Below are 24,874 nucleotides of genomic sequence, written 5' to 3'. Positions count from 1 at the left end.
CATGATACATGACCAGCGGTCTTTCATTCCCTGCCCAGGGAAGTGATATTCCTGCTTCCCCATTTCCATTGATAAACTCCTAAAATTAAAAAGAAAAATCTTAATACAACTTAAATTTACGTTTCATTACTCATTCATCAGGTCTTGAATCCTTCCCATGCACTCTAGTGACAAGAACATTTGATTTAAATGCTGTCAGATTATACTGTAGTTTGCCTTGGTAAGGTGATCATGGACTGTCTTCTTGCAGTTCCTTCTAATGGTTTGATAGCAAACTCGAGGGTGTTTTAGGAGTCAGTCATATGTCTTTACACAGAAGATCGGGGGGGGGGGGGGGGGGGGGGGGGAGATGTGATTATATCGTGAACTGTCGTGGCTGAATGATAGAAACATAGAAAATAAGTGCAGGAGTGGGCCATTTGGCCCTTCGAGCTAGCACTGCCATTCATTGTGATCATGGCTGATCATCCACAATCAATAACCTGTGCTTGCCTTCTCCCCATATCCCTTGATTCCACCAGCCCTGAGAGCTCTATCTAACTCCAATTCTTAGACTGGGGCCCCTGGTTTTGGGGGAGTCCAGAACCAGGGGCCAGTCTAAGAATAATGGGGAGGCCATTTAAAACTGAGGTGAGAAGAATCTTTTTCACCCAGAGAGTTGTGAATTTGTGGAATTCTCTGCCACAGAAGGCAGTGGAGGCCAATTCGCTGGATGAATTTAAAAGAGTTAGAAAGAGCTCTGGGGGCTAGCAGAATCAAGGGATATGGGAAGGCAGGCATAGGTTACTGATTGTGGATGATCAGCCATGATCACAATGAATGGCGGTGCTGGCTCGAAGGGCCAAATGACCTCCTCCTGAACCTATTTCATATGTTTCTATCATTCAGCCCACTGAGTCTACGATAGCTCATGATATAATCACACACCTCCCCACCCCCCCCCATTAATTTTCCCATGTTCTCATCAGCTCCACCACTCAAAGGGTAATTTACAACAGCTAATTAACTTTTCACTTGCATGTACTTGGATATGGAAGAAACGTGGTCACAGGAGGAATGTGCAAACGGTCAGGTAGCACCAGAGTCAGGATTAAACTCGCATCAGTTTTAGTGGATGTACCATTCTACTGCCCACTTCGGTGTATGACCAGCATCACACGAGTGCCAGGCTGGATAAAGACTGCCTACCAAAAAAGTTGCAGGAGAAACTGGGTGCTGCAACAACTGAACAAACATTATTCAAACTTTATTAATGCACTGAAAATGAATTCAAATTGTCAAATTGGCACAACGGGTTTTTAAACTCTCATACATGTCTGGTTTCAGGACTATCAATTTCTAACAATGTTCATGAAACCAGAGCCAACTTTCATGCCACTACAACATTAAGAAAAAATGTTATTCTTCATTCTTTTAAAACAAGGCTATGTTGATATGGGTTTCCACCCATTTTTTTCCTTGCTGAGTACTTTATACATGGTATTAAATTTACTCTGCCTTTGTACCACATTGGCAGAATTTGTACTTCCAATTGCAAATCTCTGCTACCTTCTCCAAATTTAACCATTTCTCACCATAGTTTCATAGTCCAAACAATTTGGGGGTTCCAAAAGTCAATCCCTGGCCTTTCTACTGCATAGATTGCTTTCAATCCCTTAGTCCATTTGTTATGCATTAATCCTGAACAATTACATTTAAATAGCTGTGCTTTGTGTGTTAAAGCGCATTAAATTAATGTGCTTGTTCTAACGTCCATTAGAAGAGTAGCAGTTTGAAGGCCATTGTAAACTACAATTTCTCAAACAATTAAGTGCAATTTTCATCTGCTCCAATTTAAACCAAATGGCGATTTGCAGGTCACTCCCTTTTTTTGTAAAATAGTTCCACTGATTGCAACTTAACACCTAATTTGGAACCATTTTCAGCCCTATTACAGAAATAAAAATTTCCAAGACTTTCCCAGGACAAAATGTTTCCCAAAAAGGTTTTAAGATAGTTTCTTCACTGCTAATTAAATAGACCAATTTTTTCCAAGACTTTCCCAGGACAAAATGTTTCCCAAAAAGGTTTTAAGATAGTTTCTTCACTGCTAATTAAATAGACCAAGACATGGTCTAAACTTCAACACAATAATCCTAAGAAATGAAAACTGGGCTTTTGATTGTTATCGCATTTCTCCCCTATTGGCAATAACTAGAGCTATTTTGGAAAGATTTATGCATACAGCATACCTTGGGATAAGGAAATAAAATTACTCACACTTTACATAACCAACAGCTCACTGGATGATGAATTGGTTCAGTTGAAAAGCATGGGGATTTGTGGTGTTCCTGCTGCTACTCCAGCTGAAACTATGGTGACCCCTGGGTCTTGTGTGCTGTGACCAAGGAATCCTATTTTAACATTGATTGAAGTTGAAAACTTCTCATCCAGGATTACACCCATTTCAGTAGTGAATTGCAACACTATAATTTTGAGAAATCACATTTTGTAGACCATTTTCTTATTCTAATGTCATCTCGATTTTGCATGAAATATTTTTCATTTTCACCAAGTGTTATCTGTCATGCCATCAACTTATGAGGATCTCATGGTAACGTGGTCCTAGGATGTCACTTTTTATTAGAATTGCTTCCCTCATGCAAACTCTCTACACTGTAATATGGTAACTACAGCCTGCTAATAAAAAGACAGCCAGAATATGTGAGCAAACAAAACTATACCAAGGATTTTAGTTTGATGCAGTTCCCTCAGTCTCTGCTCATAACTTTTAAGTCTGTTCAATTATTCAGAAAGATGCAGCACATTTTTTCCAGGGATAAAACAAGTAAAGCAATTTTTTAAACCATCTATCATAACTATCAGAGCAAATACTCCAGAAAGCTGAGAGCTAAACAGTTTCTGTAGCTACTAAGAAACAGAGCAGCCAAAGAAAATGGGGGGGGGGAGAGAGAGAGACTTGAGGTATAAAATAAGTAAAGGCAACTATAGAGTATTTCATTCTCTTAACATGAGAACTAATAGGGACCGTGGGGAGATGAGGATATTTTTTTGCCACCCATAAGGTAACAAGCCCTGAAACAGTGCACAACAGGCTGGTGGGAAGTAGAAACTTTTTATAAAACATATGGATGCACACGTGCAGAGGGACAGATCAATGCTGGGAGTAGATTGAACAGTTCTTTTTGACTGGCTTGGTCATGATGGAATCTATGATTCCACAAACCTCAGCAAAAAAAGGTAAATATCAAAGAGGGAATGGAAGAAAGGGAATAAAAAATAAGAAATATTCCAATACTATTTTTCTTGGTCTGTTGAAATTTGACAATCTGGCTGTTTATGAGCATCCAGAATAGCACCTAAGTACAATGACTTATCAAATCCTGGACCTACTTTACAGCAAGGTTTTTGTATGTCACAATATCTAACAAAATAAGACAGGCAATGGCTTGCGTAAAAGTCTTAGTACTAACAACGTTTTTGTGTTATTAAAATCTATGCATCAAACTGGAAAATTAAACCAGAAAACAGAATGGGCATAAAACACTGAATCAACACTGATAAAACACTGTATTCAGTATTGAAGACAATAATGGCTCCAACAAAACACTAAAAAGATATCTGAAACAACACTAACATGATCAGCCTGACAATTTCCAATTGATTCCCAATAAAACCCTCAGATTCAAATGATCAAAAGGATAGTGCCAAAGGCTAAACATGAGCAAAATCTCTCCCTGTTACTATCGAAAGACAAAGCAAGCAAAATGGAATTTGTACACTTCGTTATCGATTGTAAAATGTATCATTCTGTTCATCAGTTATTATCAAGGTATGTCTCATTACAATTTTGTCAGTTATATAAAATGACTCAAACTAAAATTAACTTCCAAATTCTTGCATATAACAGATTGCTAAAATACACCTCTCCAATTATGCATTCTCAAACAGAATGAAAAATATTTTGGCCAGGGATTAAGGAATCCGAAGGTACAACTAATGTGTAAGAAAATAACTGCAGATGCTGGTACAAATCGATTTATTCACAAAATGCTGGAGTAACTCAGCAGGTCAGGCAGCATCTCGGGAGAGAAGGAATGGGTGACGTTTCGGGTCGAGACCCTTCTTCAGGCTCATTGAGAAGGGTCTCGACCCGAAACGTCACCCATTCCTTCTCTCCCGAGATGCTGCCTGACCTGCTGAGTTACTCCAGCATTTTGGGTACAACTAATGTGTTGGCTCTTTCAAAGACTTTGAACTGGCTTCAAAAATGTCGAATATCGGTTTAAGGTTGCATGTTGTGTTGGACAGAAGTTTTCCAGCATTTTTTCTTTTCTGATTTAGTAAAAAACAGATGGACATGAATTATTCTAAACTCAAAATTATATCAGGTATGGGGTCATTGACATTCCGCTGGCAACCAGAAACGTGTAATTATCATTTTGCACATGCAATAAAGTTCTGCAATGCCTTATCGCTACTGGCAAGATAACAGTGTTCCAATTGTACAGTGGCTTGAACCAACAAACCACGCCAGTTGCACCTTTATTTAGTTATGGTGTCGACTAACATTTAAGGGCTGGCAAAGTACATCTGATCTTTCAGCGCAACTGCCCAAACACTAAGCCTCTCGGTAACTACTCCGATCAGTATCCGATTACAGTGCAACCATGTTAAATCTAGTGACTTTGCGTGACTGAAAGTAAAAAAAATTGTGTGGGAAGGAACTGCATATGCTGTTTAAACGGAAGATAGACACAAAATGACAGAGTAACTCAGCGGGACAAAACGTTGTATGGGTCTTTTTAAACCTTGCTGATCATTCTAGGACGCAAGCAATTCCACTCCACATCATGAACAAAGCAAACAGTATTTCATAAAGTTACAAGAATTCTTACCTCCAATTCTTTAGCGTGGAATACTTGTGACTGAACGTCTACCACGGTGATAGTCCTCTTATTGGGCAAAAAGTTTTGTATCTCATCGTAGGCAACCATACCTAACGCCCTCGAAATGAGACGGGTTGAGAGCGCACCAAGGGCACTCCAACCTCGGTGACGAACTCCCTACTCTGGCGGTGCCGAGCAGATCGCAGACAGCTGGGAGGAGCGAGGCTGTATACAGCTGCCTCCACTAAAACAATCAGTCATGTCTCCACTGTCGGAGACCACACCTTCTCTGCTCCACCTACTCATGTGTCGGTTGCAAAGTTGGCTAATCTCTTCGGTTCGAAATCGAACTCAAAAAAATAATTCAGCGGCCGTTTAGATTTCAACATCTCGCTCGTGTCATATTGCAAAGACAAGTACATTCATGTTTATCAATCACCGAATAAAAAAGTTTACTTTTAATTATCAGTATAAAGAATAGCCGGAAAGGACACGGAGTGCTGGAGTAACCCCGCGTGTCAGGCAGCGTCACTGGTGAACATGGATAGATAGGCGAGACTCATCTCCAAAGTGGAGCCGGGCAGGGCTGCAAGGCATGTCAGTGTTTAGGCTAGGCTAGGCGAGGCATAGCAAGGCTCTCGGTCACAGGGAGCTGCTAAAGCAGTAATCCACTGCCCCTGCAGGCCGAACCGAGCAGTGCGCTCCTCGGGCATTCTTTCAACGAGAGCTTGAACGTGTACCTTTGGGCCCCGAGTAGTCATAAAAGCCACCTGCTTCTGGAGCACGTAACTGCGGGAAATCATTATTTGCATCTTTAATATTGCCAGGATCAACACTGCCGCCTCCTCCTCAAACTTCAGCCATTTTATAGCATAGGTCTCATCCTGTCATCCAATTTCTCAAGTTCTAGTGCGCCAGGGGGCAAAGATTCATATTCCTCAGCTTCATTCCAGGTTCCTCAACAATTAGTTATTAGTCTCCCCATTTCATTTTCTGGTCTTTAAAAAGTAATTCTTTAAAAAGTTACACCCTTTTAAATATAGTTTCTTCTGGTGAGAGACATCAAATTCAGCCGTTGTTAAAATCTCACAGGATGCCTCAGTCAGTCACTCAATGATCCTTAGACCGAGTCCATTCTCTCATTGGTTAAGAAATTATATACCCAATTTATATTGTAGGCCTTTGGAATTAGATTAAATATCAGTGCAATCCATATTTGTAAACACTGTCATTTTTACGAGGAGCTGAATCACACAACTGGTTGCTGATATCACCAGAAGAGACAAAGTGCTGGAGTAACTCAGCGGGTCAGGTCACATCTCTGGAGAACATGGATAGGTGACGTTATAGGGTCAGGACCCCTCATCCGACTGATGTTTGTTTGGGGGTGGAGGGGGTTTGGAAGTTAATTTTCCCTCTTTTCCCCTTTTCCTGGGGAAAGAGGGAAAAAGAGAGAAGGGAACACTGGAACATAGGAGGGCAGGACAAGGCCTGACAAGTAAAATGGGTTGATACAGGCAAGGAGATTTTGATAGGCAAATGGTTGGACAAAGGCCAGAGATGAAAAGACAGAAGATGCGAGACAGAGAATTGAAGAGTTGTGAATATTGAAGCTCGAGAAAGGAATGTGGGTGGAGGGAGGGGAGAAAGAGGTACATATCCAGGTGGGAAGAAGGCGACATATATGGAGGAAGGGAGGATTACGTAGTTACCTAAAATTGGAGAATTCTTGCTATTGAGGGCGTGCAGCGTAGGTTCACTAGGTTAATTCCCGGAATGGCGGGACTGTCGTATGTTGAAAGGCTGGAGCAATTAGGCTTGTATACACTGGAATTTAGAAGGATGAGGGGGGATCTTATTGAAACATATAAGATAATTAGGGGATTGGACACATTAGAGGCAGGAAACATGTTCCCAATGTTGGGGGAGTCCAGAACAAGGGGCCACAGTTTAAGAATAAGGGGTAGGCCATTTAGAACGGAGATGAGGAAGAACTTTTTCAGTCAGAGAGTGGTGAAGGTGTGGAATTCTCTGCCTCAGAAGGCAGTGGAGGCCAGTTCATTGGATGCTTTCAAGAGAGAGCTGGATAGAGCTCTTAAAGATAGCGGAGTGAGGGGGGTATGGGGAGAAGGCAGGAACGGGGTACCGATTGAGAGTGATCAACCATGATCGCATTGAATGGCGGTGCTGGCTCGAAGGCCTACTCCTGCAACTATTGTCTATTGTCTATTGTCTATAATTCAATACCGTTGAATAATGTTGGGTTGTAATCTACCCAAGTGAAATACGAGGTGTTGTTCCTCCAGTTTGCGTGTGGCCTCACTCTGGCAATGGAGGCGGCCCAAGACGGGAATAGGAAGAGGAGTTAATATGATTAGCAACCAGGAGATCCAGCAGGCCACTGTAGACCAAGCTTAACTGTTCGGCAAAACATTTGTCGAGTCTACATTTGATTGTGCCACTGTACAGGAGGCCACATTGGGAACATCAGATGCAGTAGCTGAGGTTAGACGAGGTGCCCGGAAACCCACATCTCACCTGGAAGGACTTCTGGGGTCCTTGGATGGAAGTGAGGGAGGAGGTATGGGGGCAGGTGTTACATCTCCTGCAATTGCTGATATCACCAGTTGGACAAATAGCAAAAGCCTCTGCAGGCATTTAAAAAAATAAGGTAACAAAAGCCCACTTCTGCAAACAAAAGGGGAAGTACTCACCAAAAAGGAACATTCACATAAGTGAATAAAAAGCTCTGGTTTCCGACAAAATAATCGGCATTGTACAACAAAAACAGTACAGCTCTTTGGCCCATGATGTCAGTGCTGGCCATCATACCAATTTAAACTGTACATCTGCCCAGACATGGTCTTCATCTCTCCATTTCCTGCCACTACATGTGTCCAAATGCCTATTAAACATTGCAATTGTAGCTGCTTCCATCACTTCTCCAGAGTTCATGTTCCAGACAACTACCACTAAAAAAAAACTTTTTAAAAATAGCCTTTTAATGTCCGTTAAACATTCCCCATTTCATAAAACGATGTCCTTATTTGCCATTTACAACCAGGCAGGGTAACACACAAACTGACCATCTCCTCTATCTGTGCCTCTCGTCATTTCATATTTTTCTATCAGGTCGCCTCTCAATAGTTTAATAGATCTTTATTGTCACGTGTACCCTGAGGTACAGTGAAATTTGATTTTACCATAGTCATACCAAAAAAGAGCAACAAGATACAAAATTACATAACAATTAAACATAAACAGCCACCACAGCGGCCTGTGAGAATCCCAGGGCACACAGAAAAAGCGGAGATCCACAGCCATCAGTTCAATGTCTGGGCCACACACACGCTCCACCATGATGTGACCAGAGTTGCACCGACCGCTTGTCGCTCTCTCTGCAGTTCCTGACCCCCCGAACAGTCAGAAAGCCGCCCGCTCTCGCACCAGACTCCAAAACGCTCCCGTGGCGCGACATCCCCGCAAAACCGAGACCACCGCACTCACGACAATCCCTCTGAGTCCCCACCAGCGCAGGCAGCGTCCATCTTGCTTTCGGTGACCTCGCACTCCTCACTGTGATGTAAGGCGAATAACTTTAACATTCTTCCTCCTTTTCTCCTGCGGTCGGGGCGATCAAAACATCCGCAGTCGGGGCGATTGAAGCCCCCGCAACGGTGCGATTGAGGTGGTCGAAGCTGGAGTTCCCGAAGTCAGTCCTTAACCAAGGGACCGCCAGCTCCACGATGTTCGGCCGGTGCGGATGGAGATACAACACGGAAAAAGTCGCATCTCCGTAGGGGAAGAGATTTTAAAAAGTTTCCCCCACCCTCCCACATAATACAAAAACTAAAGATGAACTAAAACATAAAAATAAAACAGGTGAAAAACAACAATGAAAAAAAGGACAAGACAGGCTGTTGTGGCAAGGCTGCCTCTCACGTCGCCACCCGTCCATCCTGTTCTGATGCTCCAGAAAAAAAAATCCAGGTTTGCCCAGTCTCTTCTTTTGGCTTCTCTTTTATCAAAAGAACCCCTGATTAACCTCTTCTGCACTTTTTCCAAAGCCTCCACATCCTTCCTGTAATGCAGTGGCCACAACTGCACACAATACTTCAAATGTAATGTAACCAAAATTTTATACAGCTACAATATTACTTCCTCACTTTTAAACTCACCCTGATTGGCGATTTCTTCACTTCAATAATCGTGGACATTGGTTTCATCACACATCTTGGACATTGGTTTATTTTGCTCTAAAGTACAGCAATCCCAGTCCCAAGCTGTGAAATTCCCATGTAAACATCCCCACCAGTCCACCAGTATAAGAGGTAGATACAAAATCTACCTCTGACCTGTCTTCATCATCAACATCAAATTTTATTCAGTAGCATTTATGAAACATTTCAGGACTTTAATTTTTTGTACTCAACATAGAAATATCTTCCAGTCCACCCACCATTTCACGATCATCTTAAATTACAAATTTTAGAAATATAGGCAATGCCTTTATTTGAAATATTGGAAATTATATCACCAACAACATCTCCTGGGCCACCCATATTGAAGCAACTACCAAAACACAAAGCCTTTATTTCCATAGGAGGCTTAGGAAGTTCAACATGTCCCCCACATCTCTCACCAACTTCTACAGATGCACCATAGAAAGCATTTTATCGGGATGCATCACAGGTTAGTTTGGGAACAGCTCCATCCAGGACTGCAAGAAATTACAGTGAATTGTGGACGCAGCCCAGACCATCACATAAACCAACCTCCCTTCTATTGACTCCATTTATACCTCACGTTGCCTCAGCAAGACCAGCAGCACAGTGAAGGACAAGTCACACCCTGGCCACTCCGTCTTCTCTCCTCTCCCATCAGACAAAAGGTACAGAAGTGTGAAAACGCACACCACCAGATTCAGGCAATTTTTTCCCAGCTGTTATCAGGCAACTGAACCATCCTACCACAACCAGTGAGCAGTCCTGAACTACTATCTACCTCATTGGTGATCCTCAGACTATCCTTGATTGGACTTTGCTGGCTTAACCTTGCACTAAACGTTATTCCCTTATATACTGTAATGGGTTGACAGTAATCATGTATTGTCTTTTTGCTGACTGAATAGCACGTAACAAAAGCGTGGTACATGTGACAATAAACTAAACTGAACTGAAAATGCAACATAAATTTCAATTAAATTTAACAGGAAACTCAAATTTCAACTTAAAATCAGTTGAACTTTCACTCACTTACCCTCACCTAACCCCACTCGGCTGTCTCCATCAACTGCCCTCAAGCCCCTTACTCAAAGGTCTTTAAATTCATATGTGAACTTAAGAGAGCAAATGCGTGTGTAAATTTTAGAACTGTAGTTCCGAAAACAAGAAATCTTTCAGCACTTGTGGTACAAAATTCTAGCTTGTATTGGTGACTTCAGCACTGGTGGGAAATTTGGATGGGGGGGTAAAAAAATCTGTCCTGCCCATAATCCCTTTAAACGGCATCACGATTTAGTAAGATTGACAACACTATATTGCAATCACACAATTTTGTTGTTTCATTTCAATGCATATAACAATAAAACGCTCTTGACGATGAGCTCAATAACTGTTCAATTTGCAAGTTTCAGTTAAATATCAAGTTCAATATGGTTTAGGTTACTAACAACTGATCAGCTGAAACAAAGCTGTCGCAAAATCTGCATTGTTCACAAATAAGAAATCTGTGTAAAATGTAAATATTTCATTACAAACATCTTTGACTAAGCTGAGGTGGCATTCCTTTGCAACAAAATATGGGACAAATGTAGCAACCAGAACACGCATCATTAATTCAAATGTGAAGCAGGTAATGCTGTATGGATCAGAGACATGAAGAACAACAAAACACACAACAAACAGGCTGCAAACATTCATTAACACCTGCCTCAGGACAATACTAAACATCTGGAGGAGAGACAAAGTAAGCAATGTGGACCTGTGGAAAAGAACAAGCCAGGATCCCATTGACTTACAAATTCGAAAGAGAAAATGGAGTTGGATTGGACACACCCTCAGAAAACCTGCCACAAACATCACCCGGCAAGCCCTGAAATGGCACCCCCAAGGAAAAAGGAAAAAAGGTCGCCCCAGGAACAGCTGGAGAAGAGGTGTCCAGGCAGAAATGTCTGAGAGTGGGCTCAACTGGGGAGATCTGGAAAGAACAGCCAACAACCGAGTGAGGTGGAGGACATTTGTCAATGGCCTATGCTCCCTAGAGGAGCCAAGGGCTTCAGAAGAAGAAGAAGTAGCAACCAGAATTGTTCACGATCATTTTGCTTGGCAATATTTGTAAACTGAAAACAAACATCATTGAAATTAGCATGTTGGCCAATAGTAAGCTGCAATGTGCAGGATAATAGCGAACACATGGTACTACAAGGATCTGTACAGTAAGTGTACAGATGAGAATAATTTTGAGGATAGACACAAAGCGCTGGAGTAACTCAGCGGGTCAGACAGCACTGGAAGTCCAAAGAAGGGTCCTGACCCGAAAGGTCACACATCCTTTTTCTCCCAAGAGGCTGAGTTACCCCAGCACTTTGTGTCTATCTTCAGTATAAACCAGCATCTGCAGTTCCTTTCTACAGAAGAGCTTAAGATGGTTCAGTCACCCTGGATGCTCTCATAAATGCTGCATCTCACCTCCACGTCTCCATAGTAGCATGGGTAAAATGATCCCTGACATCCATTGCTGAGTACTGTCATTGTCAATCAGTCCATGTGAAAAATGTGTGGAGAGAGGGGGATGGCTGATTTGACTTGAAGCTGTAACGTTGCCTGAGACTACAGAGCTATAGTTAATCTTCAGTTAAAATAACGTAAAGACAACATGGGTTATCGAAGCAAACTTTTATTCTAACAAAGCTGGAGATAAACATGCTTTAAAGTGCCACCTGGACAAGATAAAGCAGAGTTAACTAATGTAGTTCCCAGACCAGTTCTTCAAATGTGTCAAGATAACACGTTCTTACAGCTGTCGCAAAATAATAAATTGTTTGGCCTTTTAGGAAACAAACAGTTCTTGTATTTGGCTGCCAGGAATAGCAGCGCAAATTCTCATGTTACTGTCCATCACATGACAACTGTTGATTGACAGTAATTTGCTTGTAGTCACAGTTTCATTGTGATGTTTTACTGCTCATTTCACATTCGCTTGCTTTCAGGAGTACTTCTGACAGCAGGGTATACGTCTAGATAAAACATGTAGGTATCAGCCATGACTGCACAAAGCATAATACTGTACTACAATAGAGGAGGCTTGCTATTTAACTCCAATGGTGAACCGTATTTGGTGGCACGACCAAAGTTGAGTTGGGATTTTATCTCAAGCTGTACACTTAGCATTGATTGGAAGGTTATGTTTTAGTCATTAATGGAGATGAAAATCAATACATTGTTGTGGACGATTTAAATTTAACTTGCATCAACTATACATCACATGATTTTTCCATCCTTTGAGGCATAACAATTTTATTTACCATTGTATAATTGCACAATGTTGTTATGTTTCTGTGCACCATAAACCTGCAAATATTTTCAAGACCCAGATTTAACATACATGATCGAGAATGCGAAACAGGAATTACATTTTAATCATGTATTTAAATGCCCAAATGTTCCTTCAGAGCAACTTCCTATTTCAGAGAGCAGTTAGAATCACCCGCATAGGCCAAAATGGATAATGATAGAAAATATCCTTCATCTCAGGTCATCAGTGAACCAGATGTATTTAATTATGACGTTAATTTTTTCTGCCATTATTACTGACAACGTTTTAAATTCCCGAATGTATTTAGTTAGTTATAGATTTACTTTGGCTCACAACCTAGCTACGAACATGCTATTCGCAGTCATTCTGCACTTCTAACCAGCAGCAATACAAAAGGATGGGCAAGTTAGTTTATCAGCACATAGCCTATCCATTGGCAAATCGTCTGTTGGATCCCAATGGAGTGACGCAGCGAAATTGGGACACTAAACCTATTCAAGTACATAAATGCAATAATCCACTGCATGGGTTAAGTTAATGTCAAATGGAGCACATATCTTGAGGGGTTTAATCAACTTTTTTTGGAGGTACAGATCACACTGAAAGCAACCTCTAAAGAAATTAAATATATAAATATCTTGAAAACAAAGTTTTAAACATGCACCCTTAACTGCAGTCAGAGAATATTGGCAGAGTAGATATGTCCAATGGACCTTCATGATTAAGGCAGTGGGAATGGAGAGGGTGGTCAGACAGCATAGGAAAGTGGTCTGACAACAGGGATCGAAGCATTTGGGTGTGGAGAGTCCAGTCCAACAGATAGAAGGGATAGGCCAGTCCAAGTCTGGGTAGGTGAAGAGTCTAGGATTCAAAATAATATGGCAGATTAAATGCCACTCCATTTAATATTGTGATCTGCAATTTTGGAAAAGATCAGCATCACCACCATCACCGTCTTCATACTCAAAATAAAAGCACCAAGAAAAATCAACATATACACATGATTTTATTGTAATCATTAAACTGTTTAGTAGCATGTGCTAACAATTTATTATGCTTTTATGCACTATTTGAATGTCTCAGAGAGCATTGAGGGCAGAGTTTAGAGTTTAAAGATAACTTGTAGATAGTAATTGTTAACGGTGGATTTTGTTGGAAATGAATACTGTAGTGTACTTCATCAAGGTCAATGTGCACTGTTAATAGGAGAGATATTCTGAAATAGTGACTGGCATGCCAAATCTGCATATGGAACAATACAGCATAGGAACAGGCCCTTCAGCCACAATGTTTGTGATCTCATCTGCCTGTACATGATTCATATGCCTATCCAAAAGCCTCTGAAACACCACTATCGAATCTACCTCCACCACCACCCCTGGCAATGCGCACCAGGCCCTCACTACTGTGTGAAAAATATACTTTCCCCCTGAGAGAAAGGTTCTTACTGACTACTCTATGCCTTTATTCACAAAATGCCGGAGTAACTCAGCAGGTCAGGCAGCATCTCAGGAGAGAAGGAATGGGTGACGTTTCGGGTCGAGACCCCTCTTCAGACTGATGTCAGGGGGGCCGGGACAAAGGAAGGATATAGGTGGAGACAGGAAGATAGAGGGAGATCTGGGAAGGAGGAGGGGAAGAGAAGGACAGAAGAACTATCTAAAGTTGGAGAAGTCGATGTTCATACCACTGGGCTGCAAGCTGCCCAGGCGAAATATGAGGTGCTGTTCCTCCAATTTCCGATGGGCCTCACTATGGCACTGGAGGAGGCCCATGACAGAAAGGTCAGACTGGGAATGGGAGGTGGAGTTGAAGTACTCGGCCACCGGGAGACCAGTTTGGCCAACGCGGACCGAGCACAGGTGTTGAGCGAAGCGATCGCCGAGCCTGCGCTTGGTTTCGCCGATGTAAATAAGTTGACATCTGGAGCAGCGGATGCAATAGATGAGGTTGGAGGAGGTGCAGGTGAACCTCTGTCTCACCTGGAAAGACTGTTTGGGTCCTTGGATGGAGTTGAGGGGGGAGGTAAAGGGACAGGTGTTGCATCTCGTGCGGTTGCAGGGGAAAGTGCCCAGTGGGGTGGTTTGGGTAGGAAGGGACGAGTGGACCAGGTAGTTACGGAGGGAACTCTGCGGAACGGAAGGGATGGGAAGATATGGCCGGTGGTGGGGTCCCGTTGTAGGTGACGGAAATGTTGGCGGATGATTTGTTGGATCCGCTGGCTGGTGGGGTGGAAGGTGAGAACGAGGGGGATTCTGTCCTTGTTGTGAGTGGGGGAGGGGGAGTAAGAGCGGAGCTGCGGGATGTAGAAAAGACCCTAGTGAGAGCCTCATCTATAATGGAAGAGGGGAAGTCCCGTTTCCTGAAGGATGAGGACATCGCTGACGCCCTAGTGTGAAACACCTCATCCCGGGCGCAGATGCGGCGTAGACGGAGGAATTGGGAGTAGGGGATAGACCTTTTTGCAGGAGACCTGGTGGGAAGTGTAGTCCAGATAGCTGTGCATCTATCCCTATCTATGCCAGTCGTAATTTTATACCATTAAAAACAATTAATATCATGCATTGTGTTAATATTACAGGAATTATCAATGCTATTTCTTTATTGATGTCTTTCATACAAAAGATCAATCCCAATGACTGAAAGGAGGAAGAGAGGTGTTTGCATGAATGCAGACCTTTCTTCAGGAAATACATAGATTTCTAAAGGTAAAGAAAGGAGCAATGCATTCAACTAACATGGTGATATTGAGTACGTGTGATTGAAAGCAAAAGCGCTAGAATTGGCTTCACACCTCATGGGTGTCGAAATTGAGACATAGCTACTCATAATGCAATTTCCACTGTATTCTGCTGCACAATAAACAACCCTGAAGTCAAAAGGATGCTTCACGTTCCACTGAATGCAACTACTGAGATCAAAAGGAGGCAAAACTAATTTGTTCTACAGATTGCTAATATGTTATAATTGAGTTTTCAGTCTATACAATGAAGGGGGAAATCGTATAATTAGATGGGGTAAAAAGTAATCCTGAAAGACCACAAGTAGCTTTCCCAGCAAGAATCACTTGAAAATGTTTTATATTTTTGTCTACTTTAGACACAGATGCTGAGCTCAAATGTACCACATAATGTAAGCTATCAGTTATTTCATAACGCACGAAGAATCAAACCTGCTTTTGTGAAATTATATTCTTGGGATGTGGGTACTATCGGCAAGACTGCATGTGCTTCCATATTCATGGTGGTAGGTCATTTCTTTGAACTGTTACTCTCAGTGTCACAATGATGTTTCGTAAGGAATTGCAAGCTTCTCACCCAGGATAATTTGCGAATTCACAATAATGTTCACCACACAGGAGCAGAAGCGAGCGGCAATGTTGAACAGTTGCTCTTGGGTGTTGTGTCACAGACAGGAGGTACTATCCAGGTAACCTTGCAGTGTACTGCAGTACATTAAGCAGGAGATTGGCATAATATGGCTGAAGTGTGTATTGTGTATGCATTAGGCAACAATCAAGCCTCATGAAGGCTTCTGATCTCTTTAACTGTGATAAATTGACAGCATTATCTGCAGCTACAAAACTTAAGGAAATTGGGAAAATAAACTAGAAATGGCTTTACTTACAGTTATAGAATATGCTTCACACAAAATATAACAGACCAGGCATATCAAACACTTCAATCCTAAAGTAGAGTCTGTGGGATAGAGTTCTGCAGCAAAATCATAAGATTAAAGAGCATCAAATGAATTCTCTAATACACAAGCATCTGGATTGCAAGTCCCATTACAGAGATTGGAACATCCAAATTGGAGCTTGTATTCTTGCTCTACATAAACCAGTTGCTATTGTCAGCAATGCTGTCTTTTGGTTGAAAATGAACCACCACCTTCTCTCTCAGGTGGATATTAAAAGGTCCTGGACACAATTTTCGAGAAGGTATTGTAGTAAGCTGTGCATTGAGAGATGGTGGAACAGGAGTGATATTTATACATTGTTTGCTAGTCAATACTAATTATTCAAAATTAAACACAAAACACATTATCTGGTCACTATCATACCGCAGAATATGGGAACTTGCTGAAAGCAAACTAAATGTGCGTTCTGCACTATAGCGGCAATTATTATTTGAAATTACTTTGAGAGATATTCCAGGTGCTTCAGTTTCTGATAAAAAGATGTAATGCAAATTACATGGTCTATTAATTGGAAGAAATCTTAATTCACAAATTTAAATTTAGATTAGCAATTCATTGATAAAAGATGACAAAAATAAATTTAAAAATGATCAAACAAGGTGATTCTGAAAAATACTCAAATCGGCATTTACTGAAGCCACAATGCAATATAAATAATGTCATCCTTTCACTTTTCAATCCCCATCTTAACCTTTGGTGGACTGACCAAGTACTGACAATTGTTGGGTGTAACACTTATTAAGCCATTCACTTAGACAGTGCCAGACCAATTCCTTCAAAAGTATAATAAGAGATATAAGAAAATAACTGCAGATGCTGGTACAAATCGATTTATTCACAAAATGCTGGAGTAACTCAGCAGGTCAGGCAGCAGGTCAGGCAGATGCTGCCTGACCTTCAAAAGTATAACATTTGTCAGAGGGATTATTAACCCAAATTTAAAGAAAAAAGTATTTTCAAAAAGTTCAAGACAATTTAACTGTTTGCAGTATTGCTAAATTATGAATGCCCTTTCAGGTTAATTTAAAATACTGCTTTATCAATGAAGGGCAGCAAACTCACAGATAACATTTCTAACCAAGCCACTTGACAACTGGGAGAATTGAGGTAATCAACAGCAAGAGGAATACTTAAAGCCACACTTTTAGGCAGAAAGAGAAACAAAATATTGTCCTGTTCATTAACTTAAAACTTCTTTAACTTTTAGTGATGTTTTAAAAAGGAAAAGTAATTAAAAATATGCCCTTATAAAATCGAATTAAATTGGACTTTCATTCATCCCATTTTAAATTGGCCAATAAGAATAATTCATATTGTACAATTCCTGACTAGATAAGAAAATAGAGCTTGGATTTATAGTGTTATTGATGGCCCTTCCAGGACATCTCAGAGATTATGACATCCAACAAAATGTACTTTGGAAGTGCGATAATTGCTGTGAAGTTGGAAACAAGGCAATTTGCATAAAACAAACTCCCGCAAACAACAACTTGACAATGATCAGATAATCTGTTTTCAATGACGTTAAATGAAGAATAAATATTGAGCAAGACACAAGGGAGGATTTGTATGTTCGTCTTGAAATAGTGCTATGGTTTACATCCACCTGAGAACAAGTGAAGCTTCAGGTTAACATGCTACAGGAAAGGTACACTTACAATAATGAAGCATTCCCTCCATTCTGCCCTGGTATTTCTGCTTCAGGTTTTGAGTAGAACTTGAACAAAACGAAGGTATTTATTCACAAAATGCTGGAGTAACTCAGCAGGTCAGGCAGCATCTCGGGAGAGAAGGTATGGGTGACGTTTCGGGTCGAGACCCTTCTTCAGACTGATGTCAGGGGGGCGGGACAAAGGAAGGATATAGGTGGAGACAGGAAGATAGAGGGAGATCTGGGAAGGAGGAGGGGAAGGGAGGGACAGAGGAACTATCTAAAGTTGGAGAAGTCGATGTTCATACCACTGGGCTATATGCTGCCCAAGTGAAATATGAGGTGCTGTTCCTCCAATTTCCGGTGGGCCTCACTATGGCACGGGAGGAGGCCCATGACAGAAAGGTCAGACTGGGAATGGGAGGGGGAGTTGAAGTGCTCGGCCACCGGGAGATCAGTTTGGGCAATGCGGACCAAAGCGCAGGTGTTCAGCGAAGCGATCGCCGGTAAAACCTTGGGATGCAGGTAATATTGCTACCACAGGAATGGACATCCAAAGTCACCTGCTGCAGGCATACACAAATAGTTTTAGGAAGTATTCCGGCTACAATCATCTAGTACATTCATGTACCATTTTCCTACATTGCAATAGCATCTCTGTTGACATCTTTGTTCGTGTCATAACACAAGATCAATAGCAGACACAGTATTCCAAGCATGGCTTGAGATCACAGTGTTTGAGTTGAAAATCCCATTCTATGTATGCTTTTCCAGGACACAAATTGTAGGTTTGTGCATAAGAAGGTACATTGCCGAGTATGGAATTAATAGAAACATAGAAAATAGGTGCAGGAGGAGGCCATTCGGCCCTTCGAGCCAGCACCACCATTCATTGTGATCATGGCTGATCATCCACAATCCTGTGCCTGCCTTCTCCCCATATCCCTTGATTCCACTAGCCCTGAGAGCTCTCTTTTAAATTCATCCAGTGAATTGGCCTCCACTGCCTTCTGTGGCAGAGAATTCCACAAATAGGAAGAGCAAGTCAAACTAATTCAGATTGCATAAGCAGTGTCATGGTAGCTAAGGTTATATGAGCTTTCAGGTGACCTCATTAAACTTACAGATAGTACCTTATTCCTTACTTCATTTCAAAGTCATGTATTCCCAGTGACAGAGGGTGCAGAGAGTGGTAGACTCAGCCAAGTCCATCATGGGCACAACACTCTCCATCACTGAAAGCGTTATGTAAAAGTATTAACTGAAGACGGCGGCAGCATCCATCATCAAGGATCCACACCATCTGGTCTATGCCCTCTTCCCAATGCTACCATCGGTTAAGAGGTACAATAGCCCAAAAAGCCACACCACCAGGTTCTGGAACAGTTACTTTCCTACCACTACTCCGTTCCCGAATTGACCTACACAACACTAATCTATCTCAGCAACCAACCACTCCCTGCACTGCCATGACCTTATTTTCAAATTATGTTTTCTGCTAATTTCTTTTTCTTTTCACTGTCTTATGTAATTTATGTTTTGTGTGCCGTCCAAGTCTATGATGCTGCTGCAAACAAGATTTTCATTGTACATTGTACTCCTACATGTGATAATAAACTCGACTTGACAAAACACCAGTCAATAGAGATGGCATCTTACAATTCTGGAGCAAGTTACTTCTCAGCAAGGCACACATGGATAATGAAATCCAACACAGCCTCTCATACATCAGAACAATATTTGGCTTCTTGTGGTGAGAGTGTTTGGTGACCACAGTAGGCATCACAATGGACCAACATCAATGTTATATTCATAAAATCCTCTCAACTGCATTGGCAAATTGACGTCAACATCGTTCCCCCAGGCCCCAGCCAACATTCTTTAAAAAGACTCTGTGCTGCTCTGCTGCAGAGTATGCTTGTCCTATCTGGGAGAGATCATCCCATGCAAAGAAAGTTGATGCCGCCCTTAATGACAGCTGCAGATGCATCACTGGCTGCCTAAAACCAATGGATGGGGATGGCTTGCATGTCTTGGCCGGTAATGCTCCACCAGGAATCCGCAGGTTTGTTGCCGGTAGAACTGAATGTGGTAGACAAGTTGGGAACACCCGGCATTCCTGTCACTCCCATCACCCAGCCCCAAACCGCCTGAAGTCAATGAAGAGCTTCCTTCGCACAGTTCAACCAGAGTCAATGTCTCCTCAAGCAACCAGACTAGCCTTGTGGGAAAAGAAACAAAGAGAAAACCACCACCACGAAAAGCTGCCAATCCCATCCAAGGAACAGCTACCACCTGGTCACAGGTGTGACTGGAAGACCTGGAAGTCCCTCATTAGGCTTCGTACAGGGATCGGCCGATGCAAGACCAATAAGAGCAGATGGGGCTATGCAGATGCGGCAGACACAGAACGTGAATGTGGAACATTGGTACAATCCATGCCACACCTACTAAGATGGCCACTTCTTGGTGAACAATGCTGCCTGGAAGATCAAGTGGTGGCAAACGAGAAGGCTGTCCACTGTGCAAGAGCCTGGCCGAACATTTGAAACATAGATGATGGACACGAAAGAAGAAGACCAAAAAGAAGATAAGTAAAATGAACAGGATCAGGCCATTCCAGCACTTATGCCTATTCTCTTTTAATAAGCTCTTGACTGATCTTTTACTTAAGATGATACAAATCTGGGTGGTAGTGTGAACTGTGAGGAAGGTGCTATGAGGTTGCAGGGTGACTTGGACAGGTTGTGTGAGTGGGCGGATGCATGGCAGATGCAGTTTAATGTGGATAAGTGTGAGGTTATCCACTTTGGTGGTAAGAATAGGAAGGCAGAATATTATCTGAATGGTGTCAAGTTAGGAACAGGGGACGTACAACGAGATCTGGGTGTCCTAGTGCATCAGTCACTGAAAGGAAGCATGCAGGTACAGCAGGCAGTGAAGAAAGCCAATGGAATGTTGGCCTTCATAACAAGAGGAGTTGAGTATAGGAGCAAAGAGGTCCTTCTGCAGTTGTACAGGGCCCTAGTGAGACCCGCACCTGGAGTACTGTGTGCAGTTTTGGTCTCCAAATTTGAGGAAGGATATTCTTGCTATTGAGGGCGTGCAGCGTAGGTTTACTAGGTTAATTCCCGGAATGGCGGGACTATCATATGTTGAAAGACTGGAGCGACTCGGCTTGTATACACTGGAATTTAGAAAGATGAGAGATCTTATCGAAACATACAAGATTATTAAGGGGTTGGACACGTTAGAGGCAGGAAACATGTTCCCAATGTTGGGGGAGTGCAGAACCAGGGGCCACAGTTTAAGAATAAGGGGTAGGCCATTTAGAACTGAGATGAGGAAAAACGTTTTCAGTCAGAGAGTTGTGAATCTGTGGAATTCTCTGCCTCAGAAGGCAGTGGAGGCCAATTCTCTGAATGCATTCAAGAGAGCTAGATAGAGCTCTTAAGGATAGCGGAGTCAGGGGGTATGGGGAGAAGTCAGGAATGGGGTACTGATTGAGAATGATCAGCCATGGTCACATTGAATGGCGGTGCTGGCTCGAAGGGCCGAATGGCCTCCTCCTGCACCTATTGTCTATCAACTCAGTCAGTTGTAATGGGCAGGCTCCATTGCATGATGCCTGACTTCAGAAGTCAGCATTTTTTTTGGAGCTTTGTCATGGGAATAGATCTGTTGGATTACAAAGCATCCATCAAAACAAAAGTAGCATGCTCATCTAACTTGTGGGGATCTTTGGCACCTGACCATTCAAAGTGGAGCAGCATCATCAACTATCTCAGAAATGGAGTGGCGATAACTCTTTCGTTCATTGAAGGGACTGTCATTGAAGAGAAGACGAAATATCCTAGTATACATCTCAACTCAGCGGGTAAGAGTGCTGACAATTTAATGATTTTCAATCATGGGTATTAAGATGCGTCATCTTTAAAATCATGTTTAACAAAATAATTGAGTTTTAATATGCAAATATTTATAATGCTTGCTTTCAGCTAGATTGAGGTCCTTTGCAAAAACATAAACCAAAAAGCAAGCGAGCACAAAATTATAACAGTCAGATGTTTTTTATCACAAAAGCAATAATATATCTGCAATTATTGGTCAAGTCCATTAAAAAAATCAGTTGAAAAAAATGGACACAAAGAAGAAGAGTTCTTCCACTCCATGTAACACAATCATAAATCTGTTCTCTAGATATTTAAAAAATCACTCCCTGTCTTTGTGCAAATTGTTTGACATGCCTTTTGATGTAACTACGCCTTTCCTTTACCCTCTAGGACTTATGCACGGCTATCAATGGAGACAGGATGTCTGATCCTGCTGTGTGTTGTGCAGATGTCAGTGGTGGAGATTAGTGACATAGCAACAGGCAGCTGCACTAGTTTGCCACTAAAATTCAGCCTCAAAAGACAGTCAAAATCACTTGTTTACTACCAAACAGATCACTGCTGCGGGGTGGCTGACCAATATATATTTTATTGTACATTTCCTCTTTAATATATTTTATTTTCCCCGTTTCAAATGATTGTTTCTGCATTTTCATCATTAATTTCAATTAAAAAAACACATATCTGGGCACAGTGATAGCTGTAATTTCCTAACTCAAGTGTTGCTGCGAAGAGATGGTTCATGGAGTCGTCATTAAGAGTGGGCGTCTTCCTGATTGGGGTTGCATGCTAATCAATTATAGGGCAGTGTGCATTCCAATTCAAGAACAAATCTCTGCCTTCACAGTCAGAACAAGATGACAAAATAGGCTAGTGCAATGCAACAACTAACCAGCTGATGAACATGAACAGAGAGGTGTTGAGACAGGATGTGTCTCTCTGCTGACTGGTTAGCACGCAACAAAAGCTTTTCACTGTGCCTCGGTACACCTGACAATAAATTAAACTGAACTGAACATGTAGAAGGGGTATAGTATCAGGCTGAGGAGCAGTCTGCAAGGACTGCAATGAAATAATGCATGTTCTCCTTCAGAGTGCTGTGAATCTTGCTAAATGGCAGAGCAGGCTCAAAGGGCCATATGGCATACTCCTGCTTATATTTATAATTTTGGCTTTGTTGACTCAAGAACAATTGAAACCGGAGAAGCAGTAGGCCTACCATTCCTTCAATCTGCTTTGACATTCAGTTAGATCATTTCTGATCCAATCATGGCTGCAAAACCTTATTGCTCACATTGTAGTTTAAATGGGTAAATACATTTAATGCTCTGCCTCCACACATCTCTGACACAGGATATATTTTTAAGTCATAACCCTCAGGGAAGCAAGTCCTATTCATCTCTTTCTGAAGGGCGGTCACGGTGGCGCAGCAGTAGAGTTTCTGCCATGCAGTAAATGCAGCGCCGCAGACCTGGGTTCGATCCTGATTACTGGTGCTGTTTGTATGGAGTTTGTACGTTCTCCCCGTGATCTGCTTGGGTTTTCTCAGAGATCTTTGGTTTCCTCCCACACTCCAAAGACGTACAGGTTTGTAGGCTAATTGGCCTAGTAAATGTAAAAATTGTCCCGAGTGGGTGTAGGATAGTGTTAGTGTGCGGGGATTGCTGGTCGGCGTGGACCCGGTGGGCTGAAGGGCCTGTTTCCGCACTGTATCTCTAAACTAAACTCAGTGAGGAACCACTTAGACTGAAACTATATCCCCCCTCCCCACCAAATTACAAATAACGACATTGGGGTAAAAAACATCCGGTGAGTATCTAATCTCTCAATCCTGGGCTGAATCCTATATGCTTCAGTAAGATCAGCTCTCATTTTCTACACTCCTCTGATTTTAAGCCCAACTACACAACCTCTCTTCATACATTAATCCCTTCATTCCACGAATCAATTCAGTGAACCTTGCCCGCGCTGCCTCCAGCGCCAGTAATTCATTCCTTAAAGACGGGGACCAAAACCGTATGCAGGACTTCATGTGTGGTCTTATAAACTTGCATTAAAAATCTCCAAGCAATTAACGCCAACTTTCTATTAGCCTTTCTAATTACATGTTAGCATTTTGTGCTTCCTGCGCCAGACCCCCAGATCCTTTTGTATCACAACAATTTGTAGCCTCATTTCATTTCAGTAACAATTTGCTTTCTCATTCTTTTTTGCAGTGAAAAACCTTACATTTTCCCACATTTTACTCCATCTCAAAAATTGCTAACCCTTTGCAACATCAGCAAATTGGCTATAGGGTGCCTGATCCCTTTGTCCAAGTCGTTAATAAAAATAGACGAGGCCTTGGCACAGATCTATCCAACACAGTTCTAATCATCAGTAGGTGAATCGAGGACCAGAGGACACAGATTTGAGGTGAAGGAGAAAAGATTTAATGTGAATCTGAGGGGTAACCTTTTCACACAAAGGGTGTTGGGGGTATGGAACATGCTGCTAGAGGAAGTAGTTGAGGCAGGGACTATCCCAACATTTAAGAATATACAGGTACATGGGCAGGACAGGTTTGGAGAGATATGGGCCGGTTCTGTAATCTTTCATGTAGCACCTTATTAAATAACTTCTGAAAATCTAAATTCATTCCATTTGCTGGTTCCTGTTGACTTGGATGAAGGGAGCAAGCAGACTGAAGCTAATTTGCTGATGTTAGCAACAATATCATGAATTGGTACTGTATTTGTGAATTTCCAATTATCTGGAACTAAACCAGAATTCAGGCAACTGTAGGTGGCTAATAAGCATGAAAGTTTCCAGATTTTGTTATAACAGCTTAATTAAAGGTCTTTGGGCTACAAAAACATTTCGTCAAGGTTACAAGTTTCATGCAACCTTGGCAAAATACAAGCTGGTTCAAGTTCATCATAAAACATTCTTGGCACGATTCATGAAAAGTATCATGTTTACTGCTTCCATGTGTCACCCAATGAAGGAGAAGATGTAGGCCATGCTATCCAAATCATAGCTTTGTAACTGCACCAAAATATGGCGATTGGGCCGCCGAGTCCATGCCGGCTGTCTGTCAAACAATCTCATTAATCCAATCCTCCTATGACTCTTTCAGATATATTCAATTTCAAAAGAGAAACAAGGTTTGATAAAGACTTCAGTATACAAATGATGTTTTGTATTCTTGAATAGCTTGAATTAGA

General features: G+C 41.9%; 1 protein-coding gene across 3 annotated transcripts in view; it reads right to left on the bottom strand.

Moving 5' to 3' along the window:
• Positions 1-24,874, bottom strand: part of net1 (neuroepithelial cell transforming 1) — a 74,382-nt gene that overhangs the window by 17,165 nt on the left and 32,343 nt on the right. Inside the window, exon 1 of one of the 3 annotated variants that reach the window (XM_078419497.1) lies at positions 4,899-5,081. The exons of the other annotated variants lie outside the window; for them this stretch is intronic. Coding sequence (XP_078275623.1) covers positions 4,899-4,997 — 99 coding nt within the window. The 5' untranslated portion in view covers positions 4,998-5,081. Of the gene's footprint in view, positions 1-4,898; positions 5,082-24,874 lie in introns of those variants that run through there. 3 annotated transcript variants of the gene reach the window in all.

Source organism: Rhinoraja longicauda, chromosome 23 (genome assembly GCF_053455715.1).
Source record: "Rhinoraja longicauda isolate Sanriku21f chromosome 23, sRhiLon1.1, whole genome shotgun sequence".
Lineage (NCBI taxonomy): Eukaryota > Metazoa > Chordata > Chondrichthyes > Rajiformes > Arhynchobatidae > Rhinoraja > Rhinoraja longicauda.
Note: the sequence above shows the minus strand (reverse complement) of the source record. Positions and strands in the feature narration are given on the sequence as shown.